The 21,817-nt window shown below is 44.7% G+C and overlaps 1 protein-coding gene across 1 annotated transcript; it reads left to right on the forward strand.

Moving 5' to 3' along the window:
* Positions 1-7,177: 7,177 nt before the first annotated feature.
* LOC125509913 (chloroplast envelope quinone oxidoreductase homolog) lies at positions 7,178-9,186 on the forward strand. The gene is made up of 4 exons (XM_048674948.1): positions 7,178-7,382; positions 7,502-7,643; positions 8,124-8,212; positions 8,337-9,186. Exons 1-4 carry the CDS (start codon positions 7,314-7,316, stop codon positions 9,045-9,047), a joined length of 1,011 nt encoding a protein of 336 aa, XP_048530905.1. The 5' UTR covers positions 7,178-7,313; the 3' UTR covers positions 9,048-9,186.
* The last annotated feature ends 12,631 nt before the right edge of the window (positions 9,187-21,817 follow it).

The following is a 21,817-nucleotide window of genomic DNA, read 5'->3' on the forward strand; positions in this document are numbered from 1 at the left end:
CTCTCTTGTGGAGAACTATTCGATGTAATCTTCTTTTTGCGGTGTGTTTGTTGAGACCGATGAATTGTGGGTTTATGATCAAGTCTATCTATGAACATTATTTGAATCTTCTCTGAATTCTTTTATGTATGATTGGTTATCTTTGCAAGTCTCTTCGAATTATCAGTTTGGTTTGGCCTACTAGAATGATCTTTCTTGCAATGGGAGAAGTGCTTAGCTTTGGGTTCAATCTTGCGGTGTCCATTCCCAGTGACAGTAGGGGCAGCAAGGCACGTATTGTATTGTTGCCATTGAGGATAACAAGATGGGGTTTTCATCATATTGCATGAGTTTATCCCTCTACATCATGTCATCTTGCTTAAGGTGTTACTCTGTTTTCATTAACTTAATACTCTAGATGCATGCTGAATAGCGGTCGATGAGTGGAGTAATAGTAGTAGATGCAGGCAGGAGTCGGTCTACTTGTCTCAGACGTGATGCCTATATACATGATCATACCTAGATATTCTCATAACTATGCTCAATTCTGTCAATTGCTCAACAGTAATTTGTTCACCCACCGTAGAATACTTATGCTCTCGAGAGAAGCCACTAGTGAAACCTATGGCCCCCGGGTTTATCTTCGTCATATTAATCTCCCAATACTTAGTTATTTCCTTTGCTTTAACTTTTCTTTTATTTTGCTTTGCATCTTTATCTCAAAAATACCAAAAATATTATCTTATCATATCTATCAGATCTCACTCTCGTAAGTGGCCGTGTAGGGATTGATAACCCCTTATCGCGTTGGTTGTGAGGATTTATTTGTTTTGTGCAGGTACGAGGGACTGGCGCGTAGCCTCCTACTGGATTGATACCTTGGTTCTCAAAAACTGAGGGAAATACTTACGCTACTTTGCTGCATCATCCCTTCCTCTTCGGGGAAAACCAACCAGTGCTCAAGAGGTAGCAAGAAGGATTTCTGGTGTCGTTGCCGGGAAGGTCTACGCAAAAGTCAATATACCAAGTACCCATCACATACCCTTATCTCCCGCATTACATTATTTGCCATTTGCCTCTCGTTTTCCTCTCCCCCACTTCACCCTTGCCATTTTATTCACCCTTCTTTTGTTCGTCTTTTTGTTTGCTTTTATGTCTTACTTGGCACGTTTGCTCATTTGGTTGGAATAGTTGTTTATTTATTACTAAACAGAGAACCTAAGATCTATGGATCCTCATCCGCTTGCTAATCTCTTTAAGAGATCCAATTATGTTGAACCAATTGCTACTGAGTTTTGTGCACTAGATTATCTTTATGAAGTTTTGCTTGAAATTCGTGAATCTGAAAATTGTGATGAAGTATTTTATGAAGTGATTCACGATAGATCTTTGAATAAAAAGCATGATTGCAATGATGTTATTATAAATTCTATTAATGTCAATTGTGCTAATAATATGCAAAACCCTAAGCTTGAGGATGCTAGTTTTGCTATGTCCTCTACTTGTTGCAATGATCATGATTGGGGTGATTTTTCTTTTGATCTTGAAAATTTATTAAAGCCCCATGATGAATATGAGATTGATTATAATGTTTGCAATAATATTGAAAGTGGGTTTGCAAGAATTTCAACTTTAGATCCCACATATTTGGAGAATGTTCAATCTTATGAAGTTTTTGATAAAAGTGCGTTTGGAAAGGTCATGACTTTAGTTAATGTTAATCCCACTATTTCGGAAAAGTGCCAACTTTGCATGCATGTGGATCATGTTGAGAATATTTTATGTGATAGCTATATTGTTGAATTTGCTTATGATCCTACATATAATTATTGCGAGAGAGGAAAATATGGTGGTAGAAATTTTCATGTTACTAAATTACCTTTCGTTATGTTGAGATTGCTATTGTTTCTTTCCGCCTCCTTGCATATGCTAGTTTTTGCTTGCCTTGATAATTTGTTTGCTTATAAGATGCCTATGCATAGGAAGTATATTAGACTTAGATGTGTTTTTCACGTGTTTTATGATGCTCTATTTGTGCTTCAATTCTTGTCTTTCATGTGAGCATCATTGAAATATTATGCCTAGCTATAAGGCTTTAAAGAAAAGCGCTTGTTGGGAGACAACCCAATATTTTTCCTTGCTGTTATTCAATAAATAAATTATCTAGCCTCTGTTTTGGTTGTGTTTTTTGTGTTTAATTAGTGTTTGTGCCAAGTAGAACCGTTAGGAAGACTTGGGGAAAGTCTTGTTACACCTGCTGTAAAAAACAGAAACTTTAGCGCTCACGAGAACTGCTGTCAGTTTTATTTGGAAAGTGCTATTTAGTTAATTAATTTTTCAGATGATTAATAGATAAATTCCTCACGTCCAGCAATTTATTTTAGAATTTTTGGGGTTCCAGATCTTGCGCTAGCTACAGATTACTACAGACTGTTCTGTTTTTGACAGATTCTGTTTTTCGTGTGTTGTTTGCTTATTTTGATGAATCTATGGCTAGTAAAATAGTTTATAAACCATAGAGAAGTTGGAATACAGTAGGTTTAACACCAATATAAATAAATAATGAGTTCATTACAGTACCTTGAAGTGGTCTTTTGTTTTCTTTCGCTAACAGAGCTCAGGAGATTTTCTACTTTGAGTTTTGTGTTGTGAAGTTTTCAAGTTTTGGATAAAGATTTGATGGATTATGGAACAAGGAGTGGCAAGAGCCTAAGCTTGGGGATGCCCATGGCACCCCCAATATAATCTAAGGACACCTAAAAGCCAAAGCTTGGGATGCCCCGGAAGGCATCCCCTCTTTCGTCTACTTCTATCGGTAACTTTACTTGGAGCTATATTTTTATTCGCCACATGATATGTGTTTTGCTTGGAGCGCCTTGTATGATTTGAGTCTTTACTTTTTAGTTTACCACAATCATCCTTGCTGTACACACCTTTTGAGAGAGCCATACATGATTTGGAATTTGTTAGAATACTCTATGTGCTTCACTTATATCATTTGAGTTATATAGTTTTGCTCTAGTACTTCACTTATATCTTTTAGAGCACGGTGGTGGATTTGTTTTATAGAAACTATTGGTCTCTTATGCTTCACTTAGATTATTTTAAGAGTCTTAAATATCATGGTAATTTGCTTAAATAATCCTAATATGCTTGGAATTCAAGAATAGTAAAATAACTTCCTTATGAGTGTGTTGAATGCTATGAGAAGTTTGATGCTTGATAATTGTTTTGAGATATGAAGATGGTGATATTAGAGTTATACTAGTTGAGTAGTTGTGAATTTGAGAAATACTTGTGTTAAAGTTTGTGATTCCCGTAGCATGCACGTATGGTGAACCATTATGTGATGAAGTCGGAGCATGATTTATTTTTTGATTGTCTTCCTTATGAGTGGCGGTCGGGGACGAGCGATGGTCTTTTCCTACCAATCTATCCCCCTAGGAGCATGCGCGTAATACTTTGCTTTGATAACTTGTAGATTTTTGCAATAAGTATATGAGTTCTTTATGACTAATGGTGAGTCCATGGATTATACACACTTTTCTCACCCTTCCACCTTTGCTAGCCTCTCTAATACCGCACACCTTTCGCCGGTATCATACACCCACCATATACCTTCCTCAAAACAGCCACCATACCTACCTATTATGGCATTTCCATAGCCATTCCGAGATATATTGCCATGCAACTTTCCACCATTCCGTTTATTATAACATACTCCATCATTGTCATATTGCTTAGCATGATCATATAGTTGACATCGTATTTGTGGCAAAGCCACCATTCATAATTCTTTCATACGTGTCACTCTTGATTCATTGCATATCCCGGTACACCGCCGGAGGCATTCATATAGAGTCATATTTTGTTCTAAGTAACGAGTTGTAATTGTTGAGTTGTAAGAAAAATAAAAGTGTGATGATCATCATTATTAGAGCATTGTCCCAGTGAGGAAAGGATGATGGAGACTATGATTCCCCTACAAGTTGGGATGAGACTCCGGACGAAAAATAAAAAAAAAGGAAGAGAAAGAAAAGAGGCCATTAAAAAAGAGGAGAAAATGCCCAAATAAAATAAAATAAAAATGAGAGAAAAAGAGAGAAGGGACAATGTTATTATCCTTTTACCACACTTGTGCTTCAAAGTAGCACCATGATATTCATGATAGAGAGTCTCCTATGTTATCACTTTCATATACTAGTGGGAATTTTTCATTATAGAACTTGGCTTGTATATTCCAATGATGGGCTTCCTCAAAATGCCCTAGGTCTTCATGAGCAAGCAAGTTGGATGCACACCCACTTAGTTTCTTTTGTTGAGCTTTCATATACTTATAGCTCTAGTGCATCCATTGCATGGCAATCCCTACTCACTCACATTGATATCTATTGATGGGCATTTCCATAGCCCATTGATACACCTAGTTGATGTGAGACTATCTTCTCCCTTTTTGTCTTCTCCACAACCACCATTCTATTCCACTTATAGTGCTATATCCATGACTCACGCTCATGTATTGCGTGAAGATTGAAAAAGTTTGAGAACACCAAAAGTATGAAACAATTGCTTGGCTTGTCATCGGGGTTCTGCATGATTTAAATATTTTGTGTGGTGAAGATGGAGCATAGCCAGACTATATGATTTTGTAGGGATAACTTTCTTTGGCCATGTTATTTTGAGAAGACATGATTGCTTTGTTAATATGCTTGAAGTATTATTATTTTTATGTCAATATTAAACTTTTATCTTGAATCTTTCGGATCTGAATATTCATACCACAATTAAGAAGAATTACACTAAAATTATGCCAAGTAGCACTCTGCATCAAAAATTCTGTTTTTATCATTTACCTAGTCGAGGACGAGCAGGAATTAAGCTTGGGGATGCTTGATACGTCTCCAACGTATCTATAATTTTTGATTGCTCCATGCTATATTATCTACTGTTTTGGATATTATTGGGCTTTATTATTCACTTTTATATTATTTTGGGGACTAACCTATTAACCGGAGGCCCAGCCCAGAATTGTTGTTTTTTGCCTGTTTTAAGGTTTCGAAGAAAAGGAATATCAAACGGAGTCCAAACGGATTGAAACCTTCGGGAACATGATTTTCTCAACGAACAAGACCCAGGAGACTTGGACCCTACGTCAAGACACAAAATAGGAGGCCACGAGGTAGGGGGGCCTCCACCCTCGTGGGCCCCCTATTGCTCCACCGACATACTCCTTCCTCCTATATATACCTACGTACCCCCAAACGATCAGATACGGAGCCAAAACCCTAATTCCACCGCCGCAACTTTCTGTATCCACGAGATCTCATCTTGGGGCCTGTTTCGGAGCTCCGCCGGAGGGGGCATCGATCACGGAGGGCTTCTACATCAACACCATAGCCCCTCCAATGAAGTGTGAGTAGTTTACCTCAGACCTACGGGTCCATAGTTAGTAGCTAGATGGTTTCTTCTCTCTTTTTGGATCTCAATACAATGTTCTCCCCCTCTCTTGTGGAGAACTATTCGATGTAATCTTCTTTTTACGGTGTGTTTGTTGAGACCGATGAATTGTGGGTTTATGATCAAGTCTATCTATGAACAATATTTGAATCTTCTCTGAATTCTTTTATGTATGATTGGTTATCTTTGCAAGTCTCTTTGAATTATCAGTTTGGTTTGGCCTACTAGATTGATCTTTCTTGCAATGGGAGAAGTGCTCAGCTTTGGGTTCAATCTTGCGGTGTCCTTTCCCAGTGACAGTAGGGGCAGCAAGGCACGTATTGTATTGTTGCCATCGAAGATAACAAGATAGGGTTTTCATCATATTGCATGAGTTTATCCCTCTATATCATGTCATCTTGCTTAAGACGTTACTCTGTTTTCATTAACTTAATACTCTAGATGCATGCTGGATAGCGGTCGATGAGTGGAGTAATAGTAGTAGATGCAGGCAGGAGTCGGTCTACTTGTCTCGGACGTGATGCCTATATACATGATCATACCTAGATATTCTCATAACTATGCTCAATTCTGTCAATTGCTCAACAGTAATTTGTTCACCCATCATAGAATACTTATGCTCTCGAGAGAAGCCACTAGTGAAACCTATGGCCCCCGGATCTATCTTCATCATATTAATCTCCCAATACTTAGTTATTTCCTTTGCTTTTATTTTGCTTTGCATCTTTATCACAAAAATACCAAAAGAATTATCTTATCATATCTATCAGATCTCACTCTCGTAAGTGGCCGTGTAGGGATTGACAACCCCTTATCGCGTTGGTTGCGAGGATTTATTTGTTTTGTGCAGGTACGAGGGATTGGCGCGGAGCCTCCTACTGGATTGATACCTTGGTTCTTAAAAACTGAGGGAAATACTTACGCTACTTTGTTGCATCATCCCTTCCTCTTCGGGAAAAACCAACGCAGTGCTCAAGAGATAGCAAACACTAACTTCTTGATATTTTTAATATGAAAGATCACCCTAATAAATCACAATTACCACACATTCAAAAGGGTGCAAACTAAATGGCTAAACATCCCAAACAATTCATAATAGTGTGATTTGGCATAGCCCCTTACGACGAAGGCCATGTTGCTTCGCGCAGTTTTTGCGAAAATCCATTGGGGGAGTAGAAAAACGCTGCATGGCGAGGCCCCTTTATAGCCACCGTGCCACGCGAGGTACGGGTTTGTTCCACCACTGGAACTCCTCTCTCAGGACGGGTAGGAATACCATGAAAAATTATAGAAAGTGAGATTACATGTATCTTAGTTTTTATAAGAAAAGATGTGACATTTGATTCATAGTTTAAGAACATTTTTATTGGGTCTAGGCTAATGTCTTTTTTCCTTTAGAAATGTGAAAATTTTGTTTCTATCCTACTCGCTTCGTCCGAAATGTAAGACCATATTTTTACACTATACATAGAAATATAAATATATTCCTATATATAAACCAAAGAGATTTCAGAGAATATATTTTTCAATAATATTCTATATTTTAGAGTTCCTACAAAAAAAGATCTATAGACCAACAGATGCTGAAGCGTCAAGCCTGCAGACAGGCAGGGGGGAAACAGCAAAAGGAAAAGAAAAGCCCTGGCGAAACATGGGCAGCGTCACCACTACGGCACACTCTGCGGCATCCGGACACGTTGGACACGTTGTTGTTGGTGATGGTTCAGCAGGCTACAGCGAGTACGGACACGTCCCGTCCACAAGGGCCAACCATATCAGCATCAGCGCATTACACACCACACCGCCCACCAGCAGTACCCTCGTCCTTCTCTCTTTCTCCTCTCTCTCTCTCTCGCACGCGGGGACACGGCGCTGCCATGGCGACCCCGAGGACGATGAGAGCCGTGCAGTACGACAAGTATGGCGGTGGAGCTGAAGGCCTCAAGGTACGATCTCTCTGTGTGCACAACTGAGCTGAAAATCATCTCGTCTTCTTCTTCTTCGATGTGTTTGTTCACTGATGGAACTGGCCGACTAATAACACCATGGTGAATTTCATGGACAGCATGTGGAGGTGCCGGTGCCGTCGCCGAAGAAGGGCGAGGTGCTGCTGAAGATGGAGGCGGCCAGCATCAACCCCATCGACTGGAAGATCCAGAAGGGCATGCTCCGCCCCTTCCTCCCCGGCAAGTTCCCCTTCACGCCAGGTAACTAGCTTCAGACCGAGACATGGCTGCCCAATTCAGACTTGGTTGCGGCAATAATCCCCAAACAGAGATGAAAGTCGCAGGATACCTACCGGCTTGAAGGCTGATTAAACCCCCTCGATATCGTTTGGCTAGTGATTATGATCCCGTCTCCCTGTCACAACTACCATGCTCTGCTTCCTACTGAATTTTTTCTTTTTCTTGAGGAGTGAACTTTTTTGATTCCACTGTTAGTTCTCTGCTGCTGAATCAGAAACGAAACAAGCTTCTAAAATCCGTACCAATTCAAGCAGTTGCTCCCGATTCTAGATAAAACTACTTGAACGTAGACAGTTTGAGAAGGGAAAATGACTTGAATGCAGACTAAAACAGGCTGATGCAGACTGATGGACCCTTTTACATGGGCACTGCATCAAATTCCACATGTATACTGGATGCTCAATGCTCATGCAAGAATTCTTGCCATGGCGAAACATGCAGTGGGCGATCTGGCCGGCGAGGTGGTGGAGCTGGGCAGCGGCGTGACCAACTTCAAGCCGGGAGACAAGGTCATCTCCATCAGCTTCCCGGTAAGCAAAGACAACGCATTCACCGCCATGGTGCCACGCTACCATTCCGTCTGTACTACCCAACAGTCAAAATCTTAATGTTCTGCTTCTGACACGCTCGAGACCCGTTGCCTGTACTATGCAGAGCGGCGGCGGGCTCGCCGAGTACGCGGTGGCGCCGGCGTCGCTCACGGTGGCGAGGCCGCCGGAGGTGTCCGCCGTCGAAGGCGCCTGCCTGCCGGCCGCCGGAGGCTCCGCGCTGCAGCTGCTCAAGCTCGCCGGGGTCAGCTTCGACGGGACCTCCGGCACCACCGGCCCGAAGAACGTGCTGGTGACCGCGGCCTCGGGCGGCGTGGGCCACTACGCCGTGCAGCTCGCGAAGCTCGCAGGCCTCCACGTCACGGCCACCTGCGGCGCGCGCAACGTGGACTTTGTCCGGGGCCTGGGCGCCGACGAGGTGCTGGACTACGGGACGCCCGAGGGCGCGGCCCTGCGGAGCCCGTCGGGCAGGAGGTACGACGCGGTGGCGAACTGCGCGGCGGGGGTGCCGTGGCCGGCGCTCAAGGCGGTGCTGGCCGACGAGGGCGGCACGGCGGCGGACGTCACGCCGGGGGTCGGCGCCGCGCTCACGTCGATCCTGCAGAAGGCGACCTTCGCCAAGAAGAGGCTGGCGCCACTGATGCTGGCGCCCAAGCGGGAGGAGATGGAGTGGCTGGTGGGCTTGGCTAGGCAGGGGAAGCTCAGGACGACGGTGGACTCGCGGCACCCGCTGAGCAGAGCGCAGGAGGCCTGGGCTAAGAGCATGGAGGGGCATGCCACTGGCAAGATCGTTGTGGAAATGGGAGGCGCAGAATGAACATGAAACAGTTTATGTGTTTGTGTTATGTGGCAATTTGAGAAATTAAGAATTATGGAATCAAGATATACTAGCTATAGTATGCAGTGCATGTAAAAACTTATGTTAAGGCACTTACAAAACCTTATGTTCAGCATTAGAGCACCTCCATAGGCACCCAAAAAGGTTTGAGAAAAAAACTGGCACGAAAAATATTTTTTTTGCATAAATATGGGTCATCTCCAACAGCTGCCACGACAGCGGCATCTGCACTTTCCATCTCAAATAACATGCATATTGCATACAAATAATATCAAACATGACTTAAATATGCCAAAACATACATAATAATAATTCTATCAATCCACACCATCAAATTACTACATAGTTTATCATTCAAACCCACAACATCAAATGCAACACAAATTGTTCATGAAACATAATAACAAAGTCTTTTTCAGCACACAATACAACAAAGTTCATCACACAAATATAACAAACATAGAGATACAACTAGGACTGATAATTCCCATATCATGTCCACCACTTCTCCATGAGATCTTTTTGAAGATCATCACGTGTATCTGCATCTATAATGTGATGGTATACCTCCAAAAAGCGTTCAATTTGGTCTTGCCTTCTAATTGACCGCACGGTGTAATTCAAATCTTGCCCGCGGGACCTCTCGAAAGACTTGATCATTCAAAGTACCTCACTGGAACGAGTATTCTGCCCAAAGTAGTTGTGCATCAATCGGCCATGCGCCTCTTCCATTCTGTCCATAAAAACTCGCGGCTAAAGACGGAACTGCCATGCTTCGGGCTCTTGTTCTTGTGCATTGTCAAGATCAATGCAATATCTCCCTCCTCCTCTTCATACTCCTCTCCAACGAGGTATCATCGGAAAAGTTGGAGTCACATCAACTCTTGTACACTCGAAACTCACTATTAAGCTCAATCTTCGGTGTATAACTACATATGCAAAGAAAAGCACAACATTATTTTACCTTGTAGGAATTCCGTCGAACACCTTGTGTGCAACATGGAGCAAACAGTCTGATGGCTCGCCAGCAGCTAGATGATATAGGAATGGCCTCCTTGAGACGCCAAAGCGTCAATGTGGCTGGGGGGAAGGCGATGCGGCGCTGCTACTTGTGATTGGTGTTGGGATTTCCCTAAAGAGGAGGGTGATGTAGTATAGTAGCAAATAGTATTTTCCTCGGTTAAGAACCAAGGTTAGCGAACCAGTAGGAGACACCACACAAACAAGATAAGCGGTACCTGCACAAACACAAAGCAAACACTTGCACCCAACGCGGGCAAGAGGGTTGTCAATCCACTTGTACTCGTTAACTGCAAGGATTAAATCTGATAGTGGTAGATAGATAGCATAAAAAGTAAATAAATTGTAGCAAGTATTTTTAGGGTTTTAGTGAAGTGAATGGACCCGGGGGCCATAGCGTTCACTAGAGGCATCTCTCTGATGAGCATAGCAACGGTGGGTAAACAAATTATTGTTGGGCTATTCACATAATAGCGCATAGTTATGATGATTCTTCATGGCATGATCAATATATAGGCATTACGTCCAATATAAGTAGACTCACATCCATCTGCATCTACTACTATTACTCCACCCCAAGACCACTAGCGAACATGCATCTCAAAGTATTAAGTCCATAAAAAACAGAGTGATGCTTGAAGCAAGATGACATAATATAGACAAAGTAATACCAAATAATATGTTCGAACCCCATCGTTTTACCCTTAGTAGCAATAATACAAATATGTGCCTTGCAACTCCTCTTACCACAGAGTAAGGACACCGCAAGATTTGAACCCACTGCCAAACACCTCTCCCACTAAAATAAATCAATCTAATTGGCCATAAGAGATTGATCGGGTAGAAATACAAGACTATAAAATCACACATAGATAAATCTCAGAAAAGGTTCAAATACTTTCAATGAATAATTTGATCATAAACCCATAGTTCATAGGATCACAACAAACACACTGCAAAAGTTAAACATCACATTCATCTTAGATGGGATCATTGTATTGAATATCAAGAGAGAGAGAGGGAGAGAGAGAGAGCGAGAGAGAGAGGGAGGGACATCCATCTAGCTACTGCTATGGACCCGTAGGTCCTGTTATTACACATCATCATGGAGGCAGTAAGGTTGATGAAGATGGCCTCCATGATGAATTCCCCCTAATAGAGTACCTGATAAGGCCTTCAGATGGGATAGCGGAAGAACAGAGGCTTGCAACAGCGGAAGAATTGTTTTGGGACCTCCCCTGGGGGTTTTTGGATATATGGGACTTCATAGTGTTTGAATTAGGTCAATCAAAGCAAAAGGGGTGCCAGGCGCGCCCCCTACCTTGTCGCTCCCTCTTACGTATTCTGGCCTCCTCCCGAACCTTACAGGGTGTCTTCTTGTCTAAAAAAATTATCAAAAAGTTTCGTCTTGTTTGGACTTCCCTTGGTATGTGTCGTGGTTTTGTCACGGCAGATGTCCTAGAGAAAGGACTTAGTCGTGGAGCCATCGCGACGGGTTAGCTTGAAGGGGTTAAAGCAGACACAGGGACGCAAGAGAGTTTATACTAGTTCGGCCCCTTCAATGAAGGTAAAAGCCTACGTCTAGTTGTGATGGAATTGATGGGGTTTCGATGACTAGGGAGCAAACAAGCTTCGCCTATGTCTTGAGTTGTTGTCTGTTGTCCTTGAACCGCCGCCGGGTCGTCCCCTTATATACACGGGTGACTCCTGTCGGCTTTACGGAGTCCCAATACCGGCTCATAGATGTGTCCGGTTTGGTCTCTACTTATTCCTAACTTACAATACAAGTTAACTACTAACGCCGGTTTATGGCTACAGGCCTTGAACCGACCATGGGCCTTGAGCCCTCCTCTGTCTTCTTGGGCTTTAACATATTTAATTACTGACGAAGTTAACCCGGCCCAGATAGGCCGGTTTATGCCCAGTAGTAATATCCCCAACATTAGGCCCCAGATTGATTTGAACGGGTTCATGTCAATCCTTTAATAAAAGCTTCATCTTCAACATCTTCTTATAAATTGGTAAACCGCCATGATGTCATCTTCTCTGATTGCTGTAAACCGGAGTGACGTCACCTGTCATAACGAAGCTATCCATTATGCTTCTTTGTTTAATAGATCGGCAGAAATCGAGGCGACAACTCCATTTTGTGGCCCCTTGATTGTCGCGCCTGACTCATGTTTTTTCGCCTTATAAATAGGACCGAAGGGTCATTTCTTTTCTCCTTCCGTGCCTTCTTCGTCTTCCTCGCGTCGCCAGCCTTGGAGCTCCGCCGCCGCCGTCGACCTCTGCCTCATCCTTGGCCGCTGCATCAACCTGAGCGCACCAGAGCATCGCGGCAACCTTCCGCATCTTCCTCAGCTCCGGTAAATCTTCTATCCTTTCCCCCGCAGATCTGACCTAGGATTTCACAGTTCTTCAGTGTTCATCGTCTGCCTCTTGCTCATACGATAGATCTTTAGATGAATCCGCAAATCTTTACTCTGTGCAATGATAGTTGTTTGACCTTCGCCTTCACTTATGCATCTCAAACCATAGATCTATATGAACGTTTTGCTCATTGGTTCGGTACTGCTCCTTTGAACCTCTAAGTATTTATCTCTTTTCTGAACTTGCTTCAGATCCAATGCTATAAGGAAATCTTGTGAAACCTGTTTCTGCGTACTTGTCCATCCGCAATGCTTAGATCAGGCGGTTTAACCTTATAGAAAATTTTTCCAAACCGGTATATGCCATTAGTCCCCTTATTGAACCGCCAGATGCTTGTTGCTTCATAAAACTCCGGTTCAGATAGTTCTGTCTCCGGTTTAATAGTGCCCATACCAATGTATCTTGATTAAATGCATTTTTGAACCGGGATCTTCTACCTTGTAGATTCCATCATGGCCAAGCAAGTGTATGAGTGCAATTGGGTTCCTTCTCGCGTCACAGAGGCTCAACTGGATGATTTAGTCCTGATTGGCGCTTTAGGCAGCAAAGATACCATCCATTGGAGGGCTCCTGGCAAAGAATGCCCTCCCACACCTCGAGAAGGAGAGGTTGTTGTTTTCGTAGATCACTTAACCCGGGGCTTTAAGTCGCCCGGTTCTAAATTTTACCGGGATGTTTTAGCCGATTTCCAGCTCCATCCACAAGATACTGGCCCCAACTCTGTTACAAATATGTGTCACTTCCAAGTGCTCTGTGAAGCGTTCTTTCAAGAGGAGCCCACAGTGGAATTGTTCAGAGACCTTTTTCATCTAAACCGCCGTACTGAGTTTACTGACGGCTCCAATACGGAGTTGGGTGGCGTGGCGATTCAGAAAAGGAAAGAGGTCACATACCCTCACGCCAAACTGGATAGCCACCCCAAAGAATGGAATCAGACATGGTTCTACTGCAAAGACACCTCCCCTGCTGATGAGAATCCCTTGCCTGGCTTTCGTCCGGAGCGGCTCAGCAATACACACCCTTTTCCACAAAGATTGACTGCACAGGAGAGAAGCAAATATGCTCCTCAACTGTCAAAGCTCAGAGCCTTTATGGCCAACGGTTTAACAGGGGTTGATCTCGCTCGCTGTTGGATATCATGGAGCGTACTGCCCCTTAGTCAGCGCTCCGGTTTGATGTGCGAGCATACTGGCGGTGTTGATGACCCACTGCGACATTCCAAAATCCAACTCACCGATGAAGAAATCACAGAGGCTGTGAATAAGATGCTGAATGAACCGGAACACGTCTGTGCTAGAAACGGCCTGCTTCCCTTCTGTGCCACCAACAAACCGCCAGCTGTAAGACTTTGATTTTTCTTTTTGCTGAATCTGTTAATGATATATCTGGTCTTTGTTTAATATCAGTGTCTGTGTAATCAGGGCAATGATCCGTTTTGGAGCAAGAAACTGCCGCAGGAGAAACCAGAAAAACCAGCAAACCGGAAAGAGCAACTCGGCAAAAGACTAAAGCTGTGAAGAAGACTGCCCATAGGAAAAGAACCACTGCATCTTCTAATCCGGCCCCTGATGATGATGTGGATAATCTGGACTTTGAGGTAGAGCTTGACTCACTTGGTTTATTTTTCATGCGTCTTATTGATGATGATATTTGTCACGATGATGCTGAAGCCAGCCATGCGGATGTTGCAGAGGTAATTATTCTCTCTTCCGATTCAGAAACTTTGCCTTCACAAAAAATTCGTCAGGCAAACCGGAAAGTTAAATTCTCTCATCCTCTTGCTTATTTGGATCCTAAATTTCTTATGAAGACCCAACAACACGAAGCTCGTCGCACAACCCGGCACAGCGGCCAGGTAGTTACCTCCGCCGGTTTACCGAACAGTCCGGTTCGGAAACGCCATTCAGAGGTCTCTAATTTGCTTGTCAGTGCTTGTCCTAAAGCGGGCTGCTTTCGTCAACCTCTTAATCCGTCTGACTCCGATTACCAGGTTACTTCCCACTCATCTTCTGGCGAGTCATCGGCTACTCAGCTCCTACCGCTCAAAACGGTGCTTGGGTAAGCTATACTTATTGTGATGTTTGCAGTACATCGCCTTAGAACATATGCTGTATTTGATTTTGTTATTCTTCTCAGGGCCAAACCTAGGCCAAGCAAGAAGGCCCGCCTGGACAAAGCGTCCAAAGAAGACGTCGTTCTTGAACCAGGCAAGACACCCAATCTTGAAGCGGCTATTCCTGAGGATATACCCAACGATCCACCGCAGCAAGACGATGATCTTATTGGTGAAGAGAGACCTACTGATGCCTCAGGTCCTGTCAATCAGCCCACAGGTTCCATCCGGATTGAAAGCTCCACCGGTCCAGCAAAACCTACTAACAAGCCAACAGCCCCAGTGCAAACCGGCGGTACCCAGGATGATGAGGTTGTCATTACTGGCACTGGCCATACTGAGCCAAGCAATCCTGTCACTTTATCCAAACATTCTGCCAAGGAAGAATTTGCTGCCTTTGGCAAAGGCAAGTGGAACGCTGATCTAACGACTTATGCTGCTCTGAACGCCCAAGATATCCATTCCGGCTATCTGAACCGGTTGTATACCAGTCACGACTATGAAGCCGGTCTGGTTAATATGATGAAAGAGAAATATGAGGTAACTTCCATATGCTCCTTCCTGCTTGTATGCTTCCATTCTTGCTGACTCTCCTAGCCCCCAAGGGCCGGTTTGTAATATTCTTTCAAACCGAGACTTACCAATATAAATCTTGATGCTTTGAAATTCGCTGATGTAGCCCCCAAGGGCCGGTTCAACTTAACGTAGTTAAACCGATACTTTAAGTAATTGAAATTGCCGCATCAGAATATATATGAGCAAATAGCCATTAGCCCCCAAGTGCCAAGTTGAATACTTGTATTGATCTTGGGACTTTGTAAGCAATTGAAAGATGAAGATCGAATATGCATTAGCCCCCAAGTGCTAAGTGCATAACTTGTTATGTGATTGGTACTTGAATCCTTATACCGATTTGTTGAAGCATATATCTGTATGCATGCAGGCGGAGCTGAAGACGAAAGAAAACCAAGTCACCGATCTCCAAGAAAACCTGAAAACCCAACAGGCTGAAACCTCCAAAGCAAAAGAGGAATTGGCCAGCGCTTTAAGCGCCATGGAACAGCTTAAGGAGAGCTTCAAGAAGAAGCGGGCGGATTGGGCCACTGAAAAGTCCACTTTGATCAAATGTGCAGAGGATGTCGAGGCTGCACTAAAACCAGTGGCGGATGAACTGACCAGCATAAAGCGGCACGTGCATGCCATGACTACTGCTATCTTTGGTAAGCCAGTTTGCCTTCTGAATTGGCTCTGCCTTCTGACAGAGTCGCCGGTTTATTAACCCTTTATGGTATTTCAGGGACACGCATTGGTCACTTGGGGTCAGATGTGCGGAAGAAACTAAAAGCCGCATATACATTGGTTGAACAATTGTATACTGGTGCCCAGCGGATCATCTGTACTGCATCTCATAAAAAACCGGCGCCCACTTTGATTCAAGATACTCTGATGAAACTGTCGGTGCTTCCTGCCCGGGTTGAAGAGCTGAAGAAATCTGCTGCTCGAACCGGTGCAATCAATGCCTTAATCCGGGCAAAAGCCTGGGTGCCGGATTTTGATCCTATTGAAGCGGCTCAGGGCTATCCCAGCTTGAAGGAAGACGGGTCAGAATTTGGTGAAGCGGACCTGCGAGCAATAAACCGGGAGGTACGTCCGCTAGCTTGTCAATTGGCTAAGGAAGCAGACTTGTCTCATTATCAAGCCCAATATGACAGTCAGAACAAGCGAATAGCTGCACCAATCCATGAATCAGAAAATCTGATCCCTCCAATCCGTAAGCATACTTACGCTCCTGATATTGACCCGTCATTGCTGATCCATGATGAAGCTGTTTTTCAAGCATTAATGGGAATCGACTGGACAACTGTGGATTTCCAGCCACTGGGTAGAGAAACGGAGGCTGAAGCGGCGCAGGATGACCCACAACCATCAGGCCAGGCTGGTGACCAAGCTTGAACCGGAAGCCGGTTTTAAAACTGCCTCTCCTTTGCGAAAAACAATTATATTATTATGGGCACCATGTTGCCTTGTAATAGGCTAGCTGATACCTTTGATGTTGATATGCCTTCGTGCATAATTTGTTCTTCCTGTGGTAATGAACTTTCCAAAATACTTTTTGAAATGAGAAATTCGTCAAGTGCCACCGCGGTTGTACCGTCAGGCGGAATATGATGTCTGCATATATGAAATCAAAACATCCAAAACAAAATTTTCAGTATATAATCAAATTTTTGAGATACATAATACCTGCCATCATTAAGCGTGAAGTTAGCTTGGCCAATCTTGAAGCGGAGTTTTGCAAACCCACACTGTTGGAGGAGATAACAGCTCCTGTATATATATGACGCTGGTTTACCATGTAAACCGTGCCGGGTTATAATAAACACCGTGTTACTCCATAAGAGGATGTTAACAACAAGGATCAAACCGGGCAAATAGTCTCCGGATTGACGTGAACTGTGTTCCGTCAATTGATTGGTTAAAAAACTTTGTCGGTTTAAAAAATGCAATAAAAAGCAAAAAAACCCTTCAAAGAAAAGTGTAATCAAGTGCAATGACAAAACGTTGCAAAAAAAGGTTTATTTGAGTTGATCAGATGGTGTTACCATGGCCGAACACGACCAAGCTCCCGTTAGGTGTAACTATGGTTCTAGTCAGCCAGGTCCCCAAATGAAACCGTGGCATTTATGCTGATCAAGTGGCATGGTCATGGTTCGGGTTCGACAAAGCCCCCAAGTGATTCTGTGGCCTTAAGCCGATCAAGAGGCATGACTGGTTCAGACATGACCAAGTCCCCAAGTGATCTGGTGGCTCTCGCCTATCAAGAGGCATGGTATTGGTTCGGACACAACCAAACCCCCAAGTGATATAACATGATGCTTTTAAAAAGCGAACTCAAGGGGTAAACCGGAGGCCGCTTTAGAGTAACTCCGTGTAACCTCACATGATGTAAAAGAACAGATACCCCGCTTTAGCTGAGGTTCCGGTTTATTATATTTAATCATAGTATATACATTGTCGTAGTATGTACATAAGTATAGCCAATGGCTCAGGTATAGTAAGGCCGAAGATGAGCTATGTTCCACGGCCTGTTAGTCTCCTCCTCTGATGTACGTGAGTCTTTATGCTCTCGAATATCGATCAAATAGTATGACCCGTTGTGCAGATTCTTGCTGACCATGAAAGGCCCCTCCCAAGGTGGGGATAACTTATGCATATCAGTCTGATCTTGGATGAGCCGAAGCACCAAATCTCCTTCCTGAAAGGTTCTGGTTCTGACTCGGCGACTGTGATAACGACGAAGATCCTGCTAGTAAATCACCGATCGGGCGGCTGCGATGTCACGCTCTTCATCCAACCGGTCCAAAGCATCTTGCCGTGCTGTCTCGTTGTCCGCTTCAATATAAGCCGTTACACGAGGGGAATCATGACAGATATCACTGGGGAGAACCGCCTCCGCTCCATAAACCACGAAGAACGGTGTGTATCCTGTTGATCTGTTGGGTGTTGTATTGATGCTCCATAACACAGATGGTAATTCTTCTACCCAACAACCCGGCGTTCTCTGCAAAGGAACCATGAGCCGGGGCTTGATGCCTCTCAAGATCTCTTGATTAGCTCTTTTTGCTTGACCATTGGACTGTGGATGTGCCACTGATGAAACGTCGAGTCGGATGTGCTCCCGTTCACAGAACTCCTTCATAGCACCTTTGGACAAATTGGTACCATTATCTGTGATAATACTGTGCGGAAAGCCAAACCGGAAAATCACCTTTTTGATGAATTGAACCGCCGTGGCCGCATCACACTTGCTAACAGGTTCTGCCTCCACCCACTTTGTAAACTTGTCAACCACCACCAGGAGGTGGGTCTTCTTATCTTTGGACCTTTTGAAAGGCCCAACCATATCCAGCCCCCAAGTCACAAACGACCAAGTAATTGGAATCATTCTCAATTCTTGAGCCGGTACATGAGCACGTCTTGAAAACCTTTGGCAACCATCACATCGTCTGACCAGATCCTCCGCATCAGCATGAGCAGTTAACCAATAGAAGCCATGGCGAAACGCTTTAGCCACCAGAGACTTTGAACTGACGTGGTGACCACAATCTCCTTCGTGGATCTCACGCAAAATTTCACGGCCTTCTTCAGGAGACACGCAGCGTTGAAAAGCTCCTGATACACTGCAATGATGCAACTCGCCGTTGATGATAGTCATGGACTTGGATCGCCGGATTATCTGCCGGGCCAGAATCTCATCCTCTGGCAACTCGCCCCGGTTCTTGTACGCCAGGTAAGGAAGCGTCCAATCCGGAATAACATGAAGAGCCGCCACCAATTGAGCCTTCGGATCAGGAATAGCCAAATCCTCTTCACTAGGGATCTTGACCGACGGGTTGTGCAGCACATCCAGAAAAACATTGGGCGGGACCGGTTTACGCTGAGAGCCCAGCCGGCTTAAAGCGTCCGCCGCTTCATTTTTCCGCCGGTCCACGTGGTCCACCTGATAGCCTTTGAAATAACCTGCAACAGTATCCACCTCCCAGCGACACGCTTCCATGAGTGGGTCCTTGGAGTCCCAAGTGCCAGACACTTGCTAAGCCACAAGGTCCGAGTCGCCGAAGCACTTAACTCGACTTAGATTCATCTCCTTAGCCATCCGGAGACCATGGAGCAAGGCTTCATACTCAGCTGCATTGTTAGTACAAGGGAACATTAAGCGGAGAACATAACAAAACTTATCACCTCGTGGGAAAGTTAATACGACTCCAGCCCCCGAGCCTTCCAACTACCTGGATCCGTCAAAATGGATGGTCCAATACGTGTGATCCGGCTTTTCTTCAGGTGCTTGCATTTCCGTCCAATCATTGATGAAATCAACAAGTACTTGAGACTTAACCGCTGTCCGAGGCACATACTTCAAACCGTACGGCCCCAGCTCTATGGCCCACTTTGCAATCCGGCCAGTTGCTTCCCGGTTCTGGATGATATCTCCCAAAGGAGCAGAACTGACCACCATAATTGGGTGCCCTTGGAAATATTGTTTAAGCTTCCGGCTTGCCATAAAAACTCCATACACCAGCTTCTGCCAATGCGGATACCTTTGCTTGGACTTGATTAGCACCTCGCTGATATAATAGACCGGTCGTTGAACCGGATGCTCCTTGCCTGCCTCCTCTCGCTCCACCACAATAGCCACACTGACCGCCCGAGCATTAGCAGCAACATACAGCAGTAACGGCTCCTTGTCAATGGGAGCGGCGAGCACAGGTGGATTGGCCAACTGCCGCTTTAAGTCCTCAAATGCTTCATTAGCGGCGGAGCTCCAAACAAACTGATCCGTTTTTTTCAACATCTGATACAAAGGGATTGCCTTCTCACCAAGACGACTGATAAACCGGCTTAACGCGGCAATCCGGCCTGCCAGGCGTTGAACATCGTTGATACACTTCGGCTTAGCCAGGGAGGTGATAGCCGTGATCTTCTCCGGATTAGCCTCAATTCCCCTGTTGGACACCAGAAAACCCAATAGCTTGCCTGCCGGTACACCAAAGACACACTTGTCCGGATTAAGCATCATCTTGTCTCAGGTTATCAAAGGTTTCCTTCAAATCATCAATCAGAGTCTCCTTCTCCCTGGACTTAACCACGATATCATCCACGTAAGCATGTACATTACGACCAATCTGCTTGTGAAGACAATTTTGTACACACCGTTGGTAAGTTGCCTGGGCACTCTTGAGCCCGAAGGGCATAGACACATAGCAGAAGGCTCCAAAGGGGGTTATAAATGCTATCTTCTCCTAGTCCTTAACTGCCATTTTGATCTGATGATAGCCAGAATACGCATCCAAAAAACTTAAACGCTCACAACCCGCCGTAGCATCAATAATTTGATCAACTTGGGGAGGGCAAAAGGATCTGCTGGACAAGCCTTATTAAGATCTGTGTAATCCACACACATGCGCCAGGTGCCGTTTTTCTTGAGGACCAGCACTGGATTGGCAAGCCACTCAGGGTGACAAACTTCAACAATAAAGCCAGCTGCTAAGAGCCTGGCTACCTCTTCTCCAATCGCCTTGCGTCTTTCTTCGTTAAACCGGCGGAGGAACTGTTTCACCGGTTTATATTTAGGATCCACATTAAGTGTGTGCTCAACGAGTTGCCTCGGTACACCTGGCATGTCAGAGGGCTTCCATGCAAAAATGTCCCGATTCTCACAGATGAACTCGATGAGCGTGCTTTCCTATTTCGGATCCAAGGTGGCACTGATGCTGAACTGCTTGGACGAATCGCCAGGTACGAAGTCAACAAGCTTAGTTTCTGCTGCCGATTTGAACTTCAGGGCCGGATCATGCTCCATAGTTGGCTTCTTCAACGGAGTCATGTCCGCCGGATCAACATTTTCTTTATAGTACTTCAACTCCTCGGTGGCACAAACCGACTCTGCATAAGCCGCATCTCCTTCCTCGCATTCCAAAGCGATTTTGCGGCTTCCGTGAACCGTTATTGTCCCCCTGTGACCCGGCATCTTGAGCTGCAAATACACATAACAGGGCCGTGCCATAAACTTGGCGTAAGCCGGTCGCCCAAACAGGGTGTGATATGGACTCTGGATTTTCACCACTTCAAACGTCAATGTCTTCGACCTGGAATCATGGTCATCCCCAAAGGCCACTTCCAGAGCTATCTTGCCAACAGGATATGCTGATCTGCCAGGTACTACACCGTGGAACACCGTATTAGACGGTTTAAGATTTTTATCTGTCAGTCCCATACGACGGAAGGTCTCATAGTACAAGATATTAATGCTGCTACCTCCATCCATGAGCACCTTGGTGAACTTATAACCTCCCACCTGAGGCGCCACCACCAGAGCCAACTGACCCGGATTATCAACCTGGGGTGGGTGATCCTCTCTGCTCCATATGATTGGCTGTTCAGACCAACGTAGATAACGGGGTATGGCCGGTTCAACAGAGTTGACCGCCCGCCTCTGAACCTTCCGGTCTCGCTTGTCCAAGCTAGTGGTGAAGACATGGTACTGCCCACTACTCAACTGCTTTGGGTTGCTCTGGTAACCTGACTGTTGCTGCTGTTGGTTGTAACCACCCTAGTTGTTCTGACTATTTTGACCATTATGTCCGCCCGAATTACCATTGAATCCTGAACCGGAACTTCCTCCACC

This window comes from Triticum urartu, chromosome 5A (assembly GCF_056163025.1).
Source record: "Triticum urartu cultivar PI428250 chromosome 5A, HENAU_Tu73, whole genome shotgun sequence".
NCBI lineage: Eukaryota > Viridiplantae > Streptophyta > Magnoliopsida > Poales > Poaceae > Triticum > Triticum urartu.

Coding starts and splice junctions, on each gene's coding strand:
- LOC125509913 (XM_048674948.1), top strand. CDS start 7,314: ATGGCGACCCCGAGGACGATGAGAGCCGTGCAGTACGACAAGTATGGC. Junction 7,644..8,123: donor CAAGTTCCCCTTCACGCCAG/GTAACTAGCTTC, acceptor CGAAACATGCAG/TGGGCGATCTGGCCGGCGAG. Junction 8,213..8,336: donor TCATCTCCATCAGCTTCCCG/GTAAGCAAAGAC, acceptor TGTACTATGCAG/AGCGGCGGCGGGCTCGCCGA.